This window comes from Odontesthes bonariensis, chromosome 4, assembly GCF_027942865.1.
Source record: "Odontesthes bonariensis isolate fOdoBon6 chromosome 4, fOdoBon6.hap1, whole genome shotgun sequence".
Lineage (NCBI taxonomy): Eukaryota > Metazoa > Chordata > Actinopteri > Atheriniformes > Atherinopsidae > Odontesthes > Odontesthes bonariensis.
In genome coordinates, this window is record NC_134509.1 from 27,324,505 (window position 1) to 27,347,754 (window position 23,250).

The 23,250-nt window shown below is 39.9% G+C and overlaps 1 protein-coding gene across 1 annotated transcript in view; it reads left to right on the forward strand.

The window, feature by feature from the left end:
• LOC142379138 (complement C3-like) overlaps window positions 1-17,400 on the forward strand; it is a 38,398-nt gene extending 20,998 nt beyond the window's left edge. The window contains exons 22-43 of the mRNA XM_075464275.1: window positions 602-814; window positions 1,560-1,623; window positions 1,719-1,808; window positions 2,423-2,629; window positions 2,795-2,870; window positions 3,032-3,176; window positions 3,262-3,357; window positions 4,613-4,763; window positions 4,956-5,041; window positions 6,432-6,509; window positions 7,180-7,329; window positions 7,698-7,760; window positions 8,710-8,791; window positions 9,051-9,093; window positions 9,243-9,333; window positions 9,421-9,510; window positions 10,322-10,424; window positions 10,603-10,692; window positions 12,398-12,490; window positions 12,574-12,657; window positions 12,936-13,074; window positions 17,259-17,400. Coding sequence (XP_075320390.1) covers window positions 602-814; window positions 1,560-1,623; window positions 1,719-1,808; window positions 2,423-2,629; window positions 2,795-2,870; window positions 3,032-3,176; window positions 3,262-3,357; window positions 4,613-4,763; window positions 4,956-5,041; window positions 6,432-6,509; window positions 7,180-7,329; window positions 7,698-7,760; window positions 8,710-8,791; window positions 9,051-9,093; window positions 9,243-9,333; window positions 9,421-9,510; window positions 10,322-10,424; window positions 10,603-10,692; window positions 12,398-12,490; window positions 12,574-12,657; window positions 12,936-13,074; window positions 17,259-17,400 — 2,376 coding nt within the window. The remainder of the gene's footprint in view (window positions 1-601; window positions 815-1,559; window positions 1,624-1,718; window positions 1,809-2,422; window positions 2,630-2,794; window positions 2,871-3,031; window positions 3,177-3,261; window positions 3,358-4,612; window positions 4,764-4,955; window positions 5,042-6,431; window positions 6,510-7,179; window positions 7,330-7,697; window positions 7,761-8,709; window positions 8,792-9,050; window positions 9,094-9,242; window positions 9,334-9,420; window positions 9,511-10,321; window positions 10,425-10,602; window positions 10,693-12,397; window positions 12,491-12,573; window positions 12,658-12,935; window positions 13,075-17,258) is intronic.
• The last annotated feature ends 5,850 nt before the right edge of the window (window positions 17,401-23,250 follow it).

Consider the following 23,250-nt stretch of genomic DNA (forward strand, 5'->3'; position numbering starts at 1 on the left):
CCGTAACTATAATGAAGGGTGTGACCATTCTGCAAAAATGTTTAGACATTAGGATAATAAAAGTAACAATATCACTACGATTAGTTAATTGGATTATTTACAACCGGACTGAACTCCTCTGTAAAGTTTCCTTATGAAACTCATATAAAAAAATTTCTGCGATTTTTAAGTCAAATAAAAACACGTGATCTGCTGAAGCCAGTAAATCAGTAATTGTCCAGAGGGGACACTGGGAAATAACACGAGCACACCACGAGCACTTTTTTATTTCCATCTCCTAGTAATAGATTTATTGGCACTCTAAAGGATGTTGAAAGTTTTTGATATTTTCTAGAACACAACCCTAATCTGTGACTGAATCTTGAAACACATCCATTTTAATTTCTGGTTGTAAGGATAAAAATGCTTACAGTAGTGTGGATGATCATTTTGCGGCCAAGGATGGTAAATGATTTGCATAATTTCATGTCGTGCCTGAACCATTTGGTGACTTCATGTCATGGAAATATTTGCGTTTGTTTTCATGAAGTGTACTTTTTTTTTTTCGCCTAAAATTTGTCAGTGTTCAACAGTTGGTATTGTTCATTCTTCCCATTTCAAGGTTCGTGTGGATCTGCTGGAAAATGACTATGTGTGCAGTGCAGCTAACAAGCAGAGAATATATCGCCAGGAGGTCCAGGTTGGAGCTAAAACTACTCGATCTGTTCCATTCGTTATTGTTCCCTTGAGGAATGAAATGACCTCCATTGAGGTCAAAGCATCTGTCAGAGGCATGACTGTTACAGATGGAATCATGAGGACGCTCAAGGTGGTGGTAAGAGAGAAAATTCTCCCAATGAGTCTCAGAGAATCAGCTGGAATCAGTTAACAAAAAGTTTAATCTTGCAGCAAGGAGACAAGTCTGCGCAACATATCACAAAGCTGACACAGGGTTGCCTGAGTTCTAAAATGATACTTCTGCTATTCATGCTTTCTACTGCAAAAACATTAGCCACACATGGTTATGCTTTCTACTACTAAAGCATTAGCCACATAAGGTTATGAGACTTTCCTGTCGTTCATCTTTGTTAGATGAGTACAATGTAGTTAATATCATAATGTAAAACTTTTCTGTTCAGTAGATCAAGGTTCATACAGAGGATAGAACTAGCAAAAATAGAAGGCCTTCTTCAGCACACAGAGTTAAACTAACAAGATAGGAGGGCTCCCCAGCAAACCGTAAAACATTCTTGCCCACAGTTCTTCTGTTCTTATTGTACAACCTCATAATATGTTTCTAACAGACATGCGCTATAGTTTTTGATGAGATTGATGTAAAATGTGACTAGAATAGTTTCCTTATAACAGAAAAAAAATTGAACATACAATAAAAAAAGATTACATATAAACTTCACATTAATTGTATACACCTATCCCTGTTTGATATACAGTACGTGCTGATTTTTAAAATTGATTTGGAATATAAGAACACACAGACACACACATTAGGAAGTCCATTAGTGTTTAGTCACAGAGCAGTTTATTGAAAGTGTATTACTTTATGTAACTTCATTTTCCAGCCTAAAGGCACACTGGGTAAATCTTGGGTAACTTTAATACTCGACCCCTCAACGAAAGGCGTAGGTAAGTTTACAACTAAAGCAGAAAAACTGAACATGAACCGTAATCTATTTAGCTATTTGCCTATCACCCAGATTGCTAATCAACTCTTTTCTTAGATGGAAGACAGGTGGAACTCATTGCCAGTAAAATTCCTTCAACATATGTTGTTCCAAACACCCCTTCTTCAACAGTAATCTCTCTAACAGGTAAGACCAAATTACTTATTTTCATGGACTGAATTTTGCACACGTTTAGTAGAATATGTGTGTTTTGTTTCGATTAGTATGTGAGCATCAAAGTTTTGACCTCCAGAAAGATTTGAGCTTTCTGACTTTTGCCAGGGTTTCAGACCTTAATTTAGCTCATCATCATTAAGTGGTATTAAATGGAATTAATACTCCTAAAGGTTCCTCACACCTTCTTCCAACAATAATCAATGGTTTACTCCTCTTAGCAGCACCAAGCACTATAAAAAGGCGTTCATGTCAAAATAAAGGTCCAAAGGAAGGATTTAGCAGACACTGAGATAGTGGGGTTAAGTTGTGTGATGAAGTGACACCTACAAAGTTTTTACTTTTTGTCAAGGCATTGGTGAAAATCCAAGTGATGTTGCTGAGTTAAAACAGATCCATAAAGTGTGAAATTACCTTTGCTTACTTTGCCAGCAAGAAAAAAGTCGACAGTATTTTATGCCAGAAATAAGATCCAGGTTTTAAAAAATGAACTTCCCCTTTAACATGCAGCTGTTCTTGCTTGGAAATTCACACATACTAAACAGTTTAGTATGTGGTTGTTAAGACCCTTTTCTGTTTTCACACAGGAAGAGAACACATGGCTCTATTACTGAAGGAAGTCATCAGCGGGGAGCCCATGGGTGCTCTGATCAGAGAGCCGTCAGGCTCTGGAGAGGAGAACGTGATCAGCATGTCCCTGCCTGTCATTGCAACCATATATTTGGACAATACCAATCAGTGGGAATCTGTCGGCCTTGAGAAACGTAATGAAGCTATCGAACACATAATGAGAGGTAAGCTCATAACAGCAAGAACCTTTAAACCAGATTCTCTCCACCATTTGGCTAAAAAGGAAGAAGCCCCTTAGACGAGAGGTGAAATGTCATCAAGAAGTTAAACAAGAACCCCATATGCTTTCTATTCAAGCACTGTGGATTTGTGTGTTTGGTTTTGTGCAGGCTATCAAAACGAGTTGGCCTACCGTAAAACGGATGGGTCTTTTTTTGCACTTTCTAATTCCCAAAGCAGCACCTGGTGAGGCACCCAAACATACAACTCATGAGTTTTCATCTCGAATTCTGAGAAAAGTCTGACTTACAGTTTTGTCGTATGGTTGTTTTTGTATAAATACAGATCTATCACACGATTCCTTTATTTTGTCTACTGTGCTTCTATACTCTCATCTCACTTGCAAGGCTGACTGCCTATGTTGCCAAGGTGTTTGCTATGGCACATAATCTGATGGCAGTAGAAACAAGAGTGATCTGTGACGCCATCAAGTTCCTTATTCTTAACACGCAACGACCCAATGGCATGTTTTTTGAAATGGGACATGTGACTGTGAGTAAACATAGACAAGACAATAAGAGAACATTTTAAAAAACACTTTATAAGTATGCATGTGCATGTGTGTACCCACGTGTAGGGGGATGTTGCTGGCACAGATTCGGATGCCTCTTTGACAGCCTTCTGTCTGATAGCCATGCAAGAGTCAAGAGAATTGTGTTTTCACACTGTTTATGTGAGTACCTCATCTCTTATATAAACATCAGTGCTCATTTATTTACTAAACATATTCAAAAAGCTTGTAATGGTTACAGATCAGGTGTCAAGTAACTATTATTGTTGAGTTTAAGTGCTTTATAACCTTTTATCTTTTGCAGCTAAAGCTGTTATTAATGTTACAAATGGTATTTTTTCTATATACCTTCATGAGTTGATCAGGACATACAATAGATCTGGATAAAAGATATGACAATTTGTCCAGTTTGTTTTTTATTGTATGACTTCGGGTAATCACTGGACTTTCCAGAATTGGAGTATATAAACTGTGATTATTATGTGATCTCTGTTTTTCTTTTCTATTCTATTGAAAATGAATCAGTGTGTAAATGATTTTTTAAATAAGGCAGTTCATTACAATATAGTTATTTATTGAGAAAATTTTCATTTAGAGTCCCTAAATTGCAGATTGTTGGGCATCAACAATAATAATACTACTTCAACTAGTGCACACCTACTTAATATATATCACAAAATATTATAAGATCAGACTCGTTTGAAGCTATTTTGTTGTATTACGCTTTTGTACACTACTCATAATGTGTTAAAGGTAGGGTAGGAGATCCTGGATTTTGAGTCCAGCGAAGCTGCATTTTGAAAATACACAGGTAAAAAGTCCCAACCCTTTTCTTCACTTTCCCCTGAAGGCACGCCTCTAGAGTACATGAACGCGCACAAGCACGAAGGTGCACGAGCGCTGTTCTGACAGCAAGCATCGATCGTTGCCGTATTTAGTATTTAGTATTTAGTTTATGCTAACTATACGTTTAATAATGCAAGGTGCTAGCCAAGCTGGCTCTAGTTTAGCTTCCTGCCAAGCTTCTGGACGCGTAATTCGTTCACGGAGCAGGGTACGCGCACAGGGGGAAGGAGGGGGAAGGAGGGGGAGGGGGAGGGAGGAGCAGGTTGCAGTTTGATAGACGGCATCAGAATCCAATCATTGTTAACGGTCCGTGCAGTATGATTGGATAGTGTTTTTCCTAGATTGTACGTTCTAGAGGCCACTAAAACTTTTCATATTTGTGTCAAAACTTTTAATTAATTGGTTGCAATGGGGGTGTGAAGAGTATTTCAAGCAATATGTAAAAAAATGTTCCAGAAAAAGATCCCCTACCCCGCCTTTAAGTTCTCTGTTTTAAAATGAGATCAGGATCTCAACTCCACCTTCTTGTGTTGTTGGATCTTCACACTTACTGTATCTCCCTTTTATCCAGACGATGTCAAGTAGTATTGACCATGCAGTAGCCTACCTGGAGCAGCGTCTGCCTGGCCTCACCAACCCCTATGCTGTTGCAATCACATCATATGCCCTTGCGAATGAAGACAAACTGAACAAGGAGATCCTCTACAAGTTTGCTGCCCGAGGTTTTCCCCTCACCATATACCTGAACATGATGAGTCTGCATCAGTCTGTGATAACACACATATTCATTAAGTTACATACTCTCAAGATGAATGAACACCAGTGCTCATGCGTTTGACACAGACTGTTTATACAATGGGATTTTGGAAGTATGGTGATAAAAATAATTTTCTGGGCTGTTGTGTTTTCCACAGACCGATCACACTGGCCGGTACCGAAGGGACATATTTACACTCTGGAGGCCACAGCTTATGCTCTCCGTGCACTCGTCAAGGCGAAGGTGACCACATCCCACTGACATACATGATGGTGGAAATGAAATTGTGTTATTTAAAGAGTAATCACATGCATCTTCTGCATTAGTATAACTAGTGTTCCTAAATAAAGCTAGGGGTATCTCTTAAATCTACTTCATTGCTACACTTTTCTTTTTTTCCTCGTTGACTGCTTTACAGATCAATAAATGATTTCAGAATTTACCACTTTATCTTTTATTTTAAAGACGTGTTGTCATAGTAAAAATAATACTTAGAAAATTAGAGGCTGGGCAACGATTAAAATTTTGAATCTAATTAATCACATGATTTCCCTGATTAATCACAATCGCATTTGTACGCAAAATCCAAAATGAATTAAAAAGTAGTGTTTAGCCTTTAGCATTTAGTTTTATTTCAAATGTACTCCCATATGAATGAAAGTGCCATAACATTTGTTGTGCAAACCCACTTTCAACATCAGCATTTTTATGTAGTTTTTCTGTAGAAGCCTCGCTCCACTGTCTGTTTCCTTGAATGACTTGCCGGTTATCAATAGTGTGTTTTGCCTTTAAGTGATATTTTAGACTAGAACTACTACGGTGATGAGACAATTCAACTTGGCAGTGTTTACAGATGACTTTGGTTCTGTTGACTCCGCCGTCTGGAAAAACTTTAAAATGAAAATGGCCGAGTAAAAGTTCTGTACCCTTCTCCATGTTTGGTGGATCCGCCAATCACTTTCTTTTCCGGTTCTGCAGCAGACAGAAACAGACTTTTACAAAATAAAAGCCTGTGAGCAACAGACTTTTACAATAATAAAATAAATAATAAAACCTGTGCTAATGCGCAATAAAATATTTGTCGGCGTTAAATAATCAATGCGTTAATGTGATAATGACGAGTTAACTCGCCCAGCCCTAGAGAAAATAAATCATTGGTTCTTTTTTTAAACATAGAAGCCAAATAAATCAATCGCCTTTATTCAATCCCTTCCTTTAGGATAAAAAAATATTTCATTTTGTGGTCTGAGTTGCCTGTCTCATACCAACACCATAAAATGGTGGGGCATAAATAAATTGATGAAGCTTATGTGACCATTTCATGTTTTTTCATGAGATTAGGTTATGTCAAGTTGTATTTCAACATAACTTATTTATTTTTATTTTTTAATCAATTAGTATCTGAGTATTGATTATTTGGTTGTTAAATCTTCTCAATACTGCTGTTCAGTAACCTATAATAAATGTCTCTTGTAATTACTTTATAATCAAATATGGTCAGACTTCTATCCATCCTTCCATCCATTGTAAAGCCGCTTAATGCAAATCCAGGCTGTGATTGAGGGGGCTGGGTCAGACTTCTGTACACTGAAAAAAATCTTCAATCTTCTTTTCTTATCTTCTGCTGCTAAAGGCCTCTGAGGAAGCCAAACATACTGTGCAATGGTTGAGCCAACAGCAGAGGTTGGATGGAGGCTATGGATCGACTCAGGTAATACAAAACTTTTACATATATATATACATATATATATGTATATATATATATATATATATATATATATATATATATACAAAAAAAAGCAGCATCCCAGAAAGACTGAGAATGAGGATCAAAAGTGAGCAGAGATTCTCCAGTTTTTCAATAGCTGTGTGTGAATGTTTGAAAAAAATGTTCCTCTAAGAAAGATTGGGTGGGATTTGCATAATTTTCCATGTGCAAGGGAGAAAACCCATATGTTCACCCATGAAGTTTGATTCCTCAGATGGCACTGCATCAAGGACTGTCATTCAGCAATAGCAGATATTACACCACGGGCAAAGGCAAACGTTTGTCAGACACCACAAAACAGAGTTATGTTCACAAATGCCGCTAAAGATTTTGCTGTGCAAAAACGAAACCTTAGAAAACCAGGCACTGATGGTTGTGTCAATGCTCTCGACTGAGCTCATTTACATTTTTGTGATGACAGCATTAATGCAGAGAAGTTCATCGAGATTTTGGACGTAAAAGTGTGAATCTCTGCATTCTGTTTTCATTTGCATTTGTACTGTCCTGACCCTTTTTAAGAGTTTATACACACAGTAGCCTTTAGTGATGCTTTAAGCACAGCTTTGCAAGTTTTTTTTCCCTCAGGAAAAACTCATCATGTGTGTCTCTCCAGGCAACTGTTCTATTGTACCAGGCTGTTTCCGAGTACTGGACCAGTGTAAAAGAATCTGAGTATAATCTTGATGTGGACGTTATCATCAGTTCACGAGTTCACAGGTACAACTTCAACAGGAGAAACCAACATGTCACAAGAACATTATCGGTAAGAACACAAGTGTTTTGTAGCCTTGATAAGAGCCTCATGATTCACATTAATTAGTTGCCAGACCAAACTGAATAGAGGAATGTTATTGTACCTCTTGTATGAAAGCTTAGCCCTAAAAACAAACAGGCTTCATTGAAGGGCTATTGATTAAATGAAAACAGGTGTGAAGGAAAGTAAAGGCCAGAAGAATAACTTTTGAAATAAATCACCTGGTGGCTAATACAAATCTTTCTTAGATAACACAATTGCATATGATAAAACTAATAATTTAATTTACAGTCAGTCATCTTCTCAGTTTTTAGATGATGACTTGCTAAGGATCTTGTGATTAATGTATAAATATCTTTGAAATGTGTGTTCAACAGTTCTACGGCATAAACAAGGATGTAAAAGTGACTGCCACTGGAATGGGAGAAATATTTATGAAGGTAAATATGACAAAGTTTTGTTTGATATTTTGTTTCGTCTGCTGTATTGTTGTATATTATCATTCTATTCTATTATATTCTGTTTTGGAGAATAATAAACATCCTCTCCACAGCATCCTGGCATGACAGAGAAGCAGTTGCAGTGAGAGGTTCATCTCACTGCGCTGCAGGACTGAGAGGTTCAGGAAGTCCTTTGTCCCTACAGCCATAAGGCTTTTTAACAGTGACTGACATGTTTTTCTCTAATTTATTTATTATTGTTCTAATATACTATCAATGTAAATATAAAAAAAAGTTTTGAGCTACTTGACTAATTTGAATTTCACCCACTGGGGGATGAATAAAGTATTTTTCTATTCTATTCTATCATTCTTGAATGCTTAGTAGGCTAGCATCAGCTTTAATTATTTGGGTATGGATTTTAAAATCAAAGGAGATGTCTTCAAAATGCCAGTTTACATTTTTTATTCGCAAAACTTGCTCCAGAGCCTGAACCTTTTGTGGATTTCCGTCTTTCAGCACAGTCTGCTGACATTTGCCAAAGAGCCACTCCTCAGCGTGTCCAGCATCCTAACATGGGCTTTGGAGAAGTCATAGTTCTTTTGTTCCCCTCCCTCAGATGTTGTTTTTTCATACCTTTACAGTGCCACAAAACAAACACTTTTCCTCATTATTCAGCCAATCTATTCTCATGATTGACCAAATTAGTGCTCAGACGTCCCCGTTTGCATTGTTTCAGTTTGCATTTGTGTGGAATTCGACCAGCAGCTTTGTCTGTTTGTTGTAGTGCTTGAAAGTAAATTCCAGCTTCAAACTATATACAGTTTTTAATAAAACTGTACACATCAAACAAACTATGCTTCCGCACATTTAATACCACCGTATGCTATTTTTGAGGGCCTGAAAATTCTCCCTCCATTTTAACTTTTTAACATTTTCTCTCTGACAGATGGTGTCATACTATTACACTCTGCCCCAGGAAATGGAGAGCGACTGTGAGAAGTTCAACCTGAATGTGCAAGTCCTACCAGGTAATTTTGCAACGTTTTCCTTTCTCTTTATTGCTGTTGGGATTTTTTTTATAATGGAGTCGCTGAACAGAGTCTGCCGACCACAATCAAACCAAACAACACTTTGGCTTTCTTTGCCTCAGGACCGATTGGCATGTTATACTCTTCCCGTCAGCTATATTTTTGCCATATAATGGAAAAAAAAAAACAATCGCAAAATAAAACATAAAATAATTATTGCTCAATAAATTTTTTCTCATGAAATATTTTTTCCCTGCAGAAAGTGAGGGTGAGAAAGTATACAAGTTGCAAATGCAGGTCTTGTAAGTACCATCAATAGCTCATACTGTCAACTAATAAAGTTGTAATACTCATGGGATATAGGTATGGGGCTGAATTCAAAGTGATGTGTAAATCATCAAAGAGATTTGTAAATAGCTTTCTTGACATATTTGTTTGTTCCTTTGAGCAGGTTTAAAAACAAGGACCGTAATGCATCTTTGTCAGTCTTGGATGTTGGTTTGCCAACTGGCTTCACTTTTAACAAGAATGACCTGGACACAGTAAGAGTGTTGATTCACACAAACTCACATGATCAGACACAACACATCTCATCTATACAGCCATAAACCTTAAAATTGTGTGCGCAGTTGTCTAGAGGGCGTGACCGCATCATTGCAAAGTATGAGACAAACACAGCTCTTTCAGAAAGAGGCTCCCTCATCATTTACCTGGACAAGGTAAGGCTTTTTTTCTGGCTAATTCCATATCTAAAGAAAGCACTTCAGCTCTATACCAAATTTGAATTAGTTCCTCCTTTGCCCATGCTCTGCCTTACCAATGAATTTCCTTGAGTTGGTACAAGCAGCAAGTATATTATTTGTCATTATCACGTTATTATTTGACATTGTGAGACATTATATCACAAATAGTACTCCACAAACTAACAATAAACTACAAAGGAAAAAAAGAGCAGGAAATGAATGTGTAAAGTAATAAATTTATAAAGATCATTGCAACATTGAACGGCTGATTGATCGCGGCTGTCGCTCAGGAGGAAGAGCAGACGCCCACCAATCGGAAGGTCAGGGGTTCGACTTCAGCTTCCCCGGGCAACATGTCAAAGCGCCCGTGGGCAAGACACTGAACCCCACGTTGCCTACCGATGTCATTGTGTCATGTCATTGTCATGAATGTGTGTGAATGATTAGGAAGCAAGACTAAGATGTGCTTTGAGTGTGTGAGTGTAGTGTTAGAAGCGCGTTGAGTGGTCAGCGAGATGAGAAAAGCTCTATACAAGTACAGTTCCCTTTGGAATTACCATATTAAAACAAATTAGGACCAAATTCTACAATTGTGCATTTTGACAGAGATCAACTCAACATTTAGTAGTAGCAAATGTGCACCTCATTTGATAGGTATACTTCAGCTGGATTGCCAGTGTGTGCAAATGAGACACACATTTCATTAGGTTCTTTGTAGAGCCAAAAAAAAATTAAAGGGTGTAATATTTATGTATTATTACATACTTTGTTCACCACCTTTTTACAGATTTCCAACACACTGCCGGAGGAGATCTCTTTCAGGATTCATCAGGGTACGAAATTGGGACGATCACAACCAGCTGCTGTATCCGTTTATGAATATTATGACCGTGAGTCTAAGAGACATTTGCCGTAAAAACATATGCAATGTCAGATATAGTAACATTACATTTTACCTTGAATGCATGCAATAAATACATTTAAGATGTTTAATACACATTTATATGTATGCTACAATTTGACCAATGAATACAAAATATGTTAGAATATCATTCTTTCTTGATGCAGATGAACATTGTGTGAAGTTCTACCACCCTGAGAGGACAAATGGAGAGCTAATGAGACTCTGCAGTAATGACCAATGTGTTTGTGCTGAAGGTAAAAAAAGACAATGCCTAAATGTAAATTTCCAATGCATTTATATGTTGTGCTCAGGCATAGCATAATATCCAGCTATCGATCCACCCCCCAATCCATTTTATATACCTACTTCATCGTCACAGGGTACTGGATCTACGTAACCATTTCTCTTGTTCCTTGTGATTAATATTCTCTTGGCAAATACCTTTTTTCTCTCCTTTCCTGTCACCATCTGTTTCTTTCTGCACACAATGTAACCACTTCAACCAACTATTTGCCTGGACAAGCCAAAGTGTACGCTGGTAACCACAGTAGTCCTTATCAGGTCTAAATGTTAGGTAAATACAACCTGGGAAGAATTGTGATACATGGCATGTTACATGATGTCACTATTTATCTAACTAACACTAAAAGACGGTTATTCAATACATCTTGTGATGCAAGATCTTGGACACATCATCAGTGATAGTACCTGGGGTCACAGGGGGTTTCGGGTCTTTCAACTTCAGACCCCCTCACCCAGGCGACCCGACCGGGAGTGATCAGTTCCCGGCCTGTGTCCAAGAAGCGCTCTTCCACGCCTTGTCCCTCTGAATCCACAGCCATCGTGACGCTTTCTCAGCGGCCTCTGTAGCAGAGCGGATGGCTTTCCTCTTACGTGCCCCTGTGATGCCTAGGAGACTGTAGGCCCTGCAGAGTGACTTCCCTGCAAAGCCCCTTCCCCCGACCTCAATGGGCAGGCACCTTGCTCTCCACCCCCTGTTGCGGCAGTCCTCCACCAGCTCAGCGTGTTTCTCTCTCTTCCTCCCACTGGCTTCCTCCATCCTCTCCTCCCAGGGCACCGTCAGCTCCAGCATGATGACCTGCTTGGAGGACTCTGATTGCAGCACAATGTCTGGTCTCAGGCGTGTCTCTATGATGTTCTCAGGGAACTTGAGCTGTTTTCCCAAATCCACCCTCAGCTGCCAGTCCCTTGCTGTTCCCAGAATTCCTGCTTGGGCCTTTGGCTGGGGAGGAGGCTTTTCCCCAGCCTTCACGAATGGTATCCTGAGCCTCAGTGGTTGTAAGTGCTTGCTGTGGTCAATGGCACAGTGGATGGACTCAGCAACTGCCTTCAGCACCTGGTCGTGGCGCCAAAAGAAAAGAAAAGAAAGTGTGTGTTTGGAAAAAGATTCTTCCACAGGAATTAAAAGGCTGAATAGTGGCCGTGTGCTGCTAATCAAATTGAGAAAAAATTAGATTTTTTGACATACTGCTTGAAATCCCTTTTTTGAATATCAGATTTCAGCAGAGCTTATGCAAAGTGGTTGGTGGTGCTGGATTGGGCCATTAGAGAAAACCAATTTGTGAAATCTTTTATTTTTGTAACAAACAGTACTCAACTAGAAGTTTCCTGGGGCCTTTAAAGGCCATATCTGTGAGATGTAATGTTTCCAGTGGCACGAATAAAAATAGCAACCAATTAAATCCCCCTTATATACCACCACAGTATAGTGACTGTAAGAAAAAAACTGTTCCAGTACCAAACATCATATTTAGTAGATATACACTTTGGTAGAACACCTTTCACCGAATGTTGATTGTGTAAATTGAAGTGTTCAGATCTGCTATTTTTGTAAGACAGAATGCAAAATAACAAAGGGGATATTTTGTCCATATAAAGCTTTTCAGATTTTTTATTTGAGCTGAAAGATGTGTTCATTTTCTGTCATCTGTTTTCTAGAGAGCTGCAGTATGCAGAGAAAAGGAAAAATCAGCAGTGACGAGCGCCTTACAAAGTCATGTGAAACCACCCCTGTCAACAGGATAGATTTTGGTAAGACTGTGTGTTTTGTTTGTGGACAAATGAGTGGGAACTCAAATAGGTAAGCTAACAGTCTTCAACTTGTCTCATTTCAGTGTATAAAGTGAGAGTGGATGAGTTCAGTGCCAGTTTGTCCTCTGACATTTACAAAATGCAGATATTGGAAGTCATTAAAGAAGGTGGGTATTAATGGCTTCCTTTCTATGGATCAGTTTTCCCTTTCTTTCTACATTTTTTCCAAGTAGCTACAACAATATTTTAAGTTAAGCTATTCATTTTTGATTGTAGTTGTGTTTTACATATAAAGATTATTTTTAAAGTATTTAAAGTGTATTGCTCCTCAATGTAAGATAGCTGAAGTCAGTACAAATTATTGATATTTATCTCCTATTTGCCCTGTCTGATCTTCATTATTTTCTTCTGTTATCTCTTCCTCCACTGTGTATTCTCATTACAGGAAGTGCTGACTTTGCCTTAAATGGTAAACACCGCTCATTCCTTGGTAATATGCACTGCAGAGAAGCTCTAGATCTGAAAACAAGTAAAACCTACCTGATCATGGGCTCATCCGCAGACATTTTCAGAGAGGAACAAATGTGAGTTTAGTTGGTATAGATGTACTGCTTTGTGTTTTTTCTGACTGTTGGATGAATGGTGAAATGTTGAGCTTCCTGCTATCTGTAAACTTGGGAAATGGAATCTTTTGTGTGTGTCCTGCAAAATTTCTGGCATAGTTTTCCCAGACTGAGTTTCACCGATCTTATAACCTGAAATACATCCGGGAACTTCTTCTCAAGGTCTGCAGCACCAGTGTGGCATTTGATCCAGGAACTGAAAGGTGTATACTTTAGGATTCGGAACTCTGTGTCATGTCTGTTCTGTTTCCTTTGTGAATTTCCATTACTATTTGTTACGGCTGTAACACAGGAGCAAATTCTATGAAAGCTGGGTAGTGTCTGCACCCAATCTTGTAATGGGTAATTCACATGTGGTTCCTGAGAAGAGGAAAAGTTGCACACAAAAGTGTCTCGTTTTGGACTAATGACCCTATACTCACTCAACTTTATGAATCTAAGATATTTATGTGGGTTTTTTTTCTCCTAACTTTTATTTATTTGGTTATTCTACATCCATTTTTGGACTTCAGACCTACAGCACGTTCTAAAAAAGTGGTGAGAGTGAAGCTTTTACCTTTGAAATGTTGCCATTCCTTCCCACAATACTTAAAAAAACATTCTGGCTCTGAATAAACCAAGCGATGAAGCATTGTGGTTGCTGCTTTTTCCCATTCATCATGCAAACCTGTTTTAAGGTGTGCAACTACAGGGTCGTCATCAAATTTGTTTCAAAATTGTCCACAGTCTCTGCAGGGAACCGATCAGAGGTCCGTTTCACGTAGCAGGTTTAGTGAAAACTCTGAGTTGGTTAACCCTGAAATGAGGGAAACTCTGAGTTTTCCGTTTCACAAAGGGAGGTAACTCAACCCCGAGAAAGAGGGGTAACTCTAGCCTGTTTCACAAAGAGAGGTAACTTAACCTCACGGTCAGTTACCGTAGTAACAGACTCTCTGAACCTAACCTGGTCGGGACCAGGTTTTATTCAAGAAACCTCGAGTTTCTTTCTGTCTCCGCCCTCTTTCAGCCACACACGCCATTTGATTTCCTCATTCATCAGTCAGCAGAGCGAGTTCTTCTACTTCTAGAAGTCCATTAGGCACAGTAGGAGGCGACTTTTTTCACAAACATGTCCTTTTGACAACGATCCCGTGGATGAAGGTGCAGCATTATTGCGCAGAGAAATAAATATTCGTTGGAGATGGTTATCAGACCGCGCATAGATTTTTGCATTTACAGACAATTATCTTTTTGAGCGGCACCATCAGAATTGGGACAAAAGAAAAAAAAGACATAAAAGACAAATAAATATTTGTATGAATATGCTTAAAAAAGACATATTTAGGCCTATTATATTTTATAAAGACACTCGTGTCTTGGGGGTGGACTCCCTCAGCCACTGCCCTCCCGTTAGAGGTGGTGGTGCTGGGCACCACCCGTTTTACGGGCATCTGCCTTCTTTCTGTTGACTCAGTAGAAGTCTGTGTTAGTTTAAATAGGCTTAATTATTTAACAGAACATGATATAGATGATGACTCTAAATTGTCCTTCGGAGTGACTGTGAGTGTGCATGGTTGTTTGTTTCGTTTGTCTCTGTGTGGCCCTGTGATGGACTGGCGGCCTGTCCAGGGTGTACCCCGCCTCTTGCCCATTGACCGCTGGGAAAGGCTCCAGCCCCCCCGCGACCCGACTGACGGATTCAGCGGTGTATAGATGATGGATGGATGGATGGTATAGATGAGAAGACATAGTTTATGTGTGTGAAAACAGCATTATGTTGGGAATAAAATAACTGCACAGTCAAATAGCCACTTAATATTTATTTTACAGTGTAAAACATGATCAAAATGAGGTACCTCCATGCCGAGGTCTCACCTGTTTGAACAATGTTTTTATATTTCATCTTAAACTGCTGCCCAGTGCGCTTCTCCCCTGTGGGATTGCACCTAAATGAAATAAATGAATGGGCTACCATTCAAGCAGTTTCCCTGTAATATTATTGTGATTGCAAAGGACTACATTTAAACTTACGCTTTTGCTGCTGCAGCGGTGTTGCACTTATTTCTAAAAACGTATTGAAACTCGCCGTATGAGCGCATTAAGATTTCCAATTCGAGGTTGGTGAAAAACGTAGCCCCTCCTCTTCCCCGTTGCCAAGGTGACTCGTCGAATCGGGGCTCCATTGATACTGGCTTTTTAAAGTTGTGGTGCACGCGCTAAACTCAAGGGGAACTTACTCAGAGTTGATTAACCTCACTCAAATCAGCGTTTGTGGAACCGAAAACTCAGGGTTTTCTATCTCAGAGTAGATCAACTCAGAGATCAGGAATAGACTCAGAGTTGGTTGAACCTGCTACGTGAAACGGACCCCAGGACTACAGAGTGGCCACTCCCGTACCTATATCCCTCTTTCTTTGCCATCTCTTTTTCAATGTAGGCAGAATACTCACTTTATACTTTATCTTCCCCTTGGGGAAATTTGTCGTGGACTCGGAGTGCTGCGCTTCATAATTAATTTAAACAGAATAGAAAAAATACGCAGGACGGTACCAGCTGTGCCAGTCATCACAATTTACAACAAGACAACCCACATAAACACACATCCTATATAAAAAAAAAAAATGCACATAATATGACAACAAAAAGGATTGTTTAAAAGTCTGATGAAGGAAGGCACAGATTAGTTTTTTTAGCGGCTTGCCTAAAAACAAATTACTCATACAGTACAGACCAAAAGTTTGGACACACCTTCTCATTCAATGAGTTTCCTTTCTTTTCATGACTATTGACATTGCAGATTCACACTGAAGGCATCAAAACTATGAATTAAAGGGGAACTCCGGGGCATTTGAAGCGCGTTTCCATTGCTAGAGGTTGTCAAATACTGATAGTAGGACACAGAGAGGTGCAAATCGGCGCTCCCTGTGTGGAGATCGCGCTGTTCGCACAGCGTGTCATGCAAGGCTAATACGTGGTGGCTAAGGGGCAACTGCTAACCCTTCCACGTAAAACAACAACTTGCACACAGCAGAAACGTCACACCACTTTATAAACCATCCGACAATAAAGTCACAAGCCTTACCATCAAAACCATATGCATGGTTCTCACATTACTGGCATGGGGACGTTACAAAACAACTTTATAAACAGCATGTAACTCATCGGCTGGTTGTAGGCTCGCGCATGTGAAAGCCCAAAAGAGTCGATGGACGATAATCACATATACAAAACAATTATCTTCTCTAGAAAAACTGCGTTCAAGTATTTAAAACATTACAACAATATTACTGGGCATGTATTGTTGTAATGTTTTAAATACTTGAACTAAGTACTTTTTTTTGGAATGGGTTGCACAACTAAAAAGCACAAATGGATGTATGTTAACAAATTAAAATAAGTTGCTGAGATAAACAATCAAAACATCTTGGGTTCACGCTCTCTACAATTTACTCAAAGTCAAAGTCTTATAATTATAATTCTTATAATTATAATCAATTATTCTTTTAATTTCCATTTCCTACACACCATCCAAACTCTTTTTCTCATTTGAAGCTGTAGAACGAGAGCTCAATTATAGGTCTTGATTAAGCACGTGACTGGGTTGCAGAACAGAGCTGAAGGAGTTTCCTTTATAGATATATCATATATATAGATTATAGATATATTCTACTCCAGATTTGATTGCCTTTATTTTTAACAATGATCTTTCTAAACTGAGAATTGGTTCTCTTGGCGGTTAGTCTAGAATTAACCAAGCAAAGGTGTGTACATTTCTGGGTTTCAATAAAAAGCAGAAAAGCCTTGATTCAGATGATTTGATAAAAAGCTGTTGAAGAGGTGCCACGGCATATTTCATAAATTTCAGAAAGTCTCCAAGATCTGGAAGGAATCTTTTGTGGTGCGTTATTCTGGCCATGAAGAAAAAGACGTTTTCGAATTTTTCTTCAATTTTTCTTCAATTCATTGTAATACCAACACAATCCAATCAAATCCAATTCATTAAATCCCAAATTAGTCCAATTCATGCATAACTCATTTTTAAAAAAAGAAGCTTGCCTGGCTAAGGATCTCCTCTCATTTTATCAACTGTATTTTTAGGATATTATAGACTGTAATATGACTGACGACATGAAGATCTGATGTATATTTCAATTTGTTCTGCTTAGATTCCAGTACGTGCTTGGTGAGAAAACATGGATTGAGTACTGGCCCACAGATGAAGAGTGCTCCACTGAAGAATACCGACATACCTGCATGGGCTTGCAGGAGCTGGCCTTTCGCCATGCGATGTTTGGATGTGAAACTTAGTTCAACTGAGCAAAATTAAAAGCTGATTTTTATTGGTTTTATCTTGCATTATTCCTCTTTTGTGAAACACTACACGTTGACATTGGAGACTTGGGTTGAGTTAAAAAGTACATTCATGACCACAATGCATTCTGCTGATTAAGATGTAACAGTCATTTTTTTCAGTTTTTACATCATGCATAGCTGCCAGTCAAAAGTGTGGACACACCTGTCATTGCATTTTAAATGATGTACAACAATGAGCCATAATATTATAACTATGTGACTACTGTTGTTGAGTTTGTCCTCATCAAGCCGTCAAAAGAGCTAAATCCAGTCATGGTGAGGGGAAACACACTTTGACACAATGCTTGGCACAGCATTGAAAATTGAATGACTGAGATTGAGAACAAATCTCAGTTTGTCCATTTTAGATTCTGTCATGGAAAGTTTGTAAGATGGCTGGACGCAAATACGGAAAGTTAACAGTGTAGGCTACTCAGAGTATGCAAAAGAAAAAAGCAAACAAAGAAAAGGTTTGCACGGTGCAATATTAGTCCACCTTTAGGAAAACGTCCCACTACAGGATGCATTCATAAACATACATACATCCATTTTCTATACCCACTTAGACCAACTCAGGGTCGCGGTAGGGGCTGGAGCCATCCCAGGTGTCATTGGTCGAGAGGCAGGGTACACCCTGGACAGGTCGCCAGCCTATCACAGGGCTACACAGAGACAAACGAAACAAAAAACCATGTAACAACCATGGTACCAGTTAATGGGAGACAATTAAAACTAATAGAAAAAAACCTTCCACCACTTATTAAACAGGAGTAAGAGTAAAGGCTGATTCTTACTCGGCGCGACCTCGCTCATACTAGCTGGTCGCAAATGGCGCAAACGGTCACGTGTCCCAAAATTCCGCCACACCCCCCGTCGCAAGCTAGAAAATCCTCGCACGGCGCAAGGGCGCGCACACAACTTTTTTTCTGACTTCACGCGCGCTCAACTGGAAACAGCTGACCAAGAAAAAGAAAAATTGAACACTGCAGAGACCGCGGTGACCGAGACGGTGCGCCTCTACAAACATCTGTACGACACGTCTATGAAGTTACACTGGGACAACGTTTGACAAAGTTCGTCTTGTTGCAAAGGACGAACAATCCACCTTCTCTTCTGTTTTTGCCGCAGCCGCTTAGCTCTGAGATACATATACAGTTCTACACCCAGAGTAAATTCATTCCGCATCAGATGTGCCAGCCTCTGCTGACGTGACACCACAGGTGGCATTGTGTATGCTTTCTTCGTATGCTTTTCAGCTTGTTTCCTCAACAGTGATGCTCGCTGGTCCGGAGAGAACTGCAAATGTGACGCATTCTCGGCGCAAACTGCGCTTATGAGCTGAAGGAACTGTGAAGGGGCTGGCGCTTTCGATGACGTCATTAATGGTTCTCGAGCCAGAACAGTTGCGCGTTTGCGCCGAGTATGAATCAGCCTTAAGAGAACACAATTTAAAGGACTGATGATCAAAAAGGAGGAAACCACTGCAAGAGGATTAAAGAGTGTTTCAGAGTCTACACCCACGGCAGATATGATATCAGGAAGAGGGATGTGTTGGATCCAGCTGTTGCTGGTGGCTTTTGGGGTGTTTTCCTCTGATTTCTCTGGCAGGTGGATCACCAATGTAAGTACACCTGGTTTGCTCTTACTCATTCTTCCTAAACTCGATATCAGTTAAGAGCAGATTTAAAGGAGCAAAAGTGTTCCTTGTTTTCCATTATGATCACAAGGTTTTAATGATAGTAAACTGTTTATCATTGTTGCACTGACAGTTCTGGCAATGAAAGTACTTCTCAGATCACCAAGTGACATTGATGTCATTTATTTACTAAAGTACAAAAGTGTTCTTTATTTGAGTCTTGTTTTGAGTTTTGTTTATTTTATGTTTATACTAGTTTTTACTTCTACATCACTGCATTTTAGATAAACAATAAACATAAACAATGTACTTTTTGACTTGACATTTTTTACAAATAAGTTAGCATACAAAACACTAGGAAATTAAAATAATAGGGCAGTATTACAACTGTCCATTTAATAAAAGTACATCTGAAACTAGAAAATTTCTGAAGAAATTTAGAAGGGGCCTGCCAAAGTGTGCGTATTGCTCAACCAATCACGGCTGCTCAGGAATGGTTCGCAAGGCCTAAAGAAGAAGCATCCAAGCCTAAACGGCATCAAAGGATGACATGGATGCTTCTTCTTAAAGCGGTGAACTGTCCCTTTAAAGAGGCGAACTACCCCTTTAAAGTGGCGAACTGTCCCTTTAAAGAGGCGAACTGTCCCTTTAAAGCAGCAAACTGTCCATTTAAAGAGGCAAACTGTCCCTTTAAATCGGAAAAGGACTGGTTGGGCCACTAATAGCCTTGTGTCTATAGCCGCTTTCGGACTGTAGGAACCTTTGGCAGTTCTAATAACCTTTTAATCCGCGGGGCCGTTTTCTCCCGTGTTCGGACATACAGGAACTCGGGGCTTTCTCCCTTAGTTCCTATAACTATTTAGCTCCTTCTCCGAGGTCGGGTCTTTTCGTGGTTCTATAGAACGAATCTAACGGAGGTGTGTGGTGGTCGGTAGCTACGCCCCATGTCATGCTATCACAGCTGAAATGTCTCCTCATATGACACAGACAGAACCGGCGGGTGTTCAATAAGTTAAACTTACACTGGTCTCATTTGTCTGCAGCGCTGCTCTCCTTTCTTCCTTCATGAAATGAAAAAGTATCATCTCCTGACTCTCTCTGTGAGCTTTTCCAGGCTCGATATTAGACGCCTGATGTGATTGTCCATGATTAATATCACCATCATGCAGACCATAAACACAGTGGCCTCCCCACTCTCCATATTAGCTTCTTGGTGGTGTTTTTTCTACTCTCATTACTTTTACCGTTTTGTTTTGTGTTTGAATGTAGCGCTAAACGGCTAACGGCTAACACGTCACTGAAGCAGACGGCTGCGCGCGGCGCATCAGTCCCTATCAGGTCCCAACTCATGTGCGAATGCAGACTGAAACAGTTCCGCTGGGAAATATAGTTATCAGAACGAAATTTGAGGAGGGTAGTTCTGATAACTACTTTCTTAGAACGGTCTGTCCGAAAGCGGCTTATGGTAATTAATCTCCCTCATTTAACTGACAGTTAAAGGACAAGACCATTTTTTTGACATTGGGCCCTTGATTTCACATTATAACATGATGTTCTACTCACCCCTGCTTGTTGTTGGTAATTTGGAACTGTTCCAAAGATATTTGAGAGGCGTCTGGCTGCTCTCTTGAGATATTCGGCCATGAAACGGTTTCCTATGGGCAACGTTATACAGGCACAAACTATGCTGTTTATAATTTAATAATTGCTGTACACTAGCACTGATAACGTGGAGGTGCGTCGCTTACTTCAAAAAATCCGGGTTACTGTAATTTTGAATTTTTGTCGTAAAGTGGGTCTGTGGGCTGTCTGTGGTAGTAGCACGATGATGACGTCAGTAATACCCACTTTACGACAAAAATTCAAAATTACAGTAACCCGGATTTTTTTAAGTAAGCGACGCACCTCCACGTTATCAGTGCTAGTGTACAGTAATAAATAAATTATAAACAGCATAGTTTGTGCCTGTATAACATTGCCCATAGGAAACCGTTTCATGGCCGAATATCTCAAGAGAGCAGCCAGACGCCTCTCAAATATCTTGGGAACATCTCCAAATTACCAACAACAAGCAGGGGTGAGTAGAACATCATGTTATAATGTGAGATCAAGGGCCCAATGTAAAAAAAACGGTCTTGTCCTTTAAGGTGCCCCAGCTGCGGCTACACTAATTATATGAGAGTCAGGCTTCTCAGAGCCAAAAAACCTCTACGAACAGATGCTTCCCATTCGGAAACCGTAAGAGCTACGGAAAAAATTCTCGCAGAATGAGCGAGGGACGCCTTTGGACTTCAATATTCCCGCGTTTCAGATCTGTAGCACATTCACAGTGAAAGCACGGATGAGAGAAAGAAGGGCTGCAGGAGCTGCTGAGATTCTGAGAATTGGATGAATTAAAATGGGGATTTGTAGCCTAGCAAGCCAGACCCGTACAGCAAATAGCTGTAGGGGTCTAGTAACGCTGGATAGCAGTGTGGGCGGGATATACGGCTGTCTGTCAAGTTTAACGCCACGCAATAGGATGGCGCAACAACCAATCAGAGCGATGAAGAAGTGTTACGTAGCCAACGCGACGGAATGTACATTGTGGTCAGTAGTCTATGGCCTGAAAAGCTGATTACTCTTAAGCTCTAAACTCTGTGAACTTTAGCAACATTTGAAACATTTTCAGGCGAGAAAGTAGTCGTTTAGATCCCCAAGGTGTTGAAAATCTGACAAAATACCGGCTATTTACAATTTTGTTCCCACGAATTCGGCGCTGCTAAAGCTAGCCGCAGTGAGCAATGCACTTCCGGTTTGCCGTTTTGACTACTCTCGTCCCGTTAACGGAATTTGACCGTTCAAATGCCTTACCGGAGAGTTTTGTCAGCTCTGAGACGAAGATCGGCCCGCTGTCTTTGGTACATCATGCTCGCAATTGACTGGGGATTGCTCTCAGATGTAAGTTTACTTCGTTTCCCTATAAATCTAAAGAGAGTTTTTTTTTAACCTCTCTCTGGAACTACACACTGAAACGTCGCACCTCTGTCGTCACTAGGTAGCCCGGCCTCCGACCCCGCTCCTCACGATTTGATTGGCTCGATCAACTATTGATTTGGAACGTTGCAAAATGACCACAAGTGACTAGACTGGCCCCGGAGCAAATTCCATTTGCGGCCGCTAGGGGCGTCTAGATTTCTAGGCTAGGGGATTTGAGGTCTTTGAGCCCCGACATCACTTTGCTCTGAGGGGCTCTGAGAGCAAACAGTCAGCCCTAGATGAAATATGAAAACATTTTATGAATCCCAACATGCGTGCCTATATTATGACAGTACATAATGGCATTGGAGCTATATTTGTAGGCCTGAGGGCGATTCGAAAATGAATCTGAGGTCAGAACTCTTGCTCTTCCAACACTCTAATGAAATGGCAGTTGTGCTCTAAAAATTCAAATTTTGCAGATTTTGGCCAAAACCTTGGGTCGCTTGGAGGCATGCTGTGGGAAATCCGTAGCAGGTATCGACATGGCGTCTTCACTTCTGAACACAGCACAGACGTATCTACAAACTGACATTTGAATGGCGTTTCTAGGTTAATGCATGATGACACAGTAACTGCTCAAAATCTTTGTTTTTTATGATTTTTCCAGGTCATCCCCCTGCTTATTCCTAGGGGTCTTTGGGGGGCTGTTTTTTGCTTAATACGTTGCCATGGTAACTCCAATCTTCAATAAAAGGAATAGCCCGCAAAAACTCATCGAGCCGGTCGTTTTGATATATATATTGTTGGGATGTGCAGGCCCACATTAATGTGGACGGAAGAATAAATATTCTATTCTCGTTCTAGAATGAGCCGCTGAGGGTGGCAGCACGTTGGAGTAGCTCTGTACCTCACATCGAGATTTTTTCTTTTTTCTAAATTTCATTCCTGTTTTTTCTGGAAGAAATTGCATTTTTTGGACAACTGTTCCTTCCTGCCTTGGATGCTGTGCAGCTGGATTGATTTTTCCCAATACTTTTGTATATTTTGCTCTTTTGTTATGATGCATAACCATAGCAACAGGGTGGTTTACAACAGGGAGCAGCTGATTAACATTGGAAAAGCAGAAATAATTCGACAACTGACGCCAGAAATCCCACTGGAATTGAAAAGGAGGCGTCGTGGATGCAGAGCAGGAGCAAAGAGGAGAG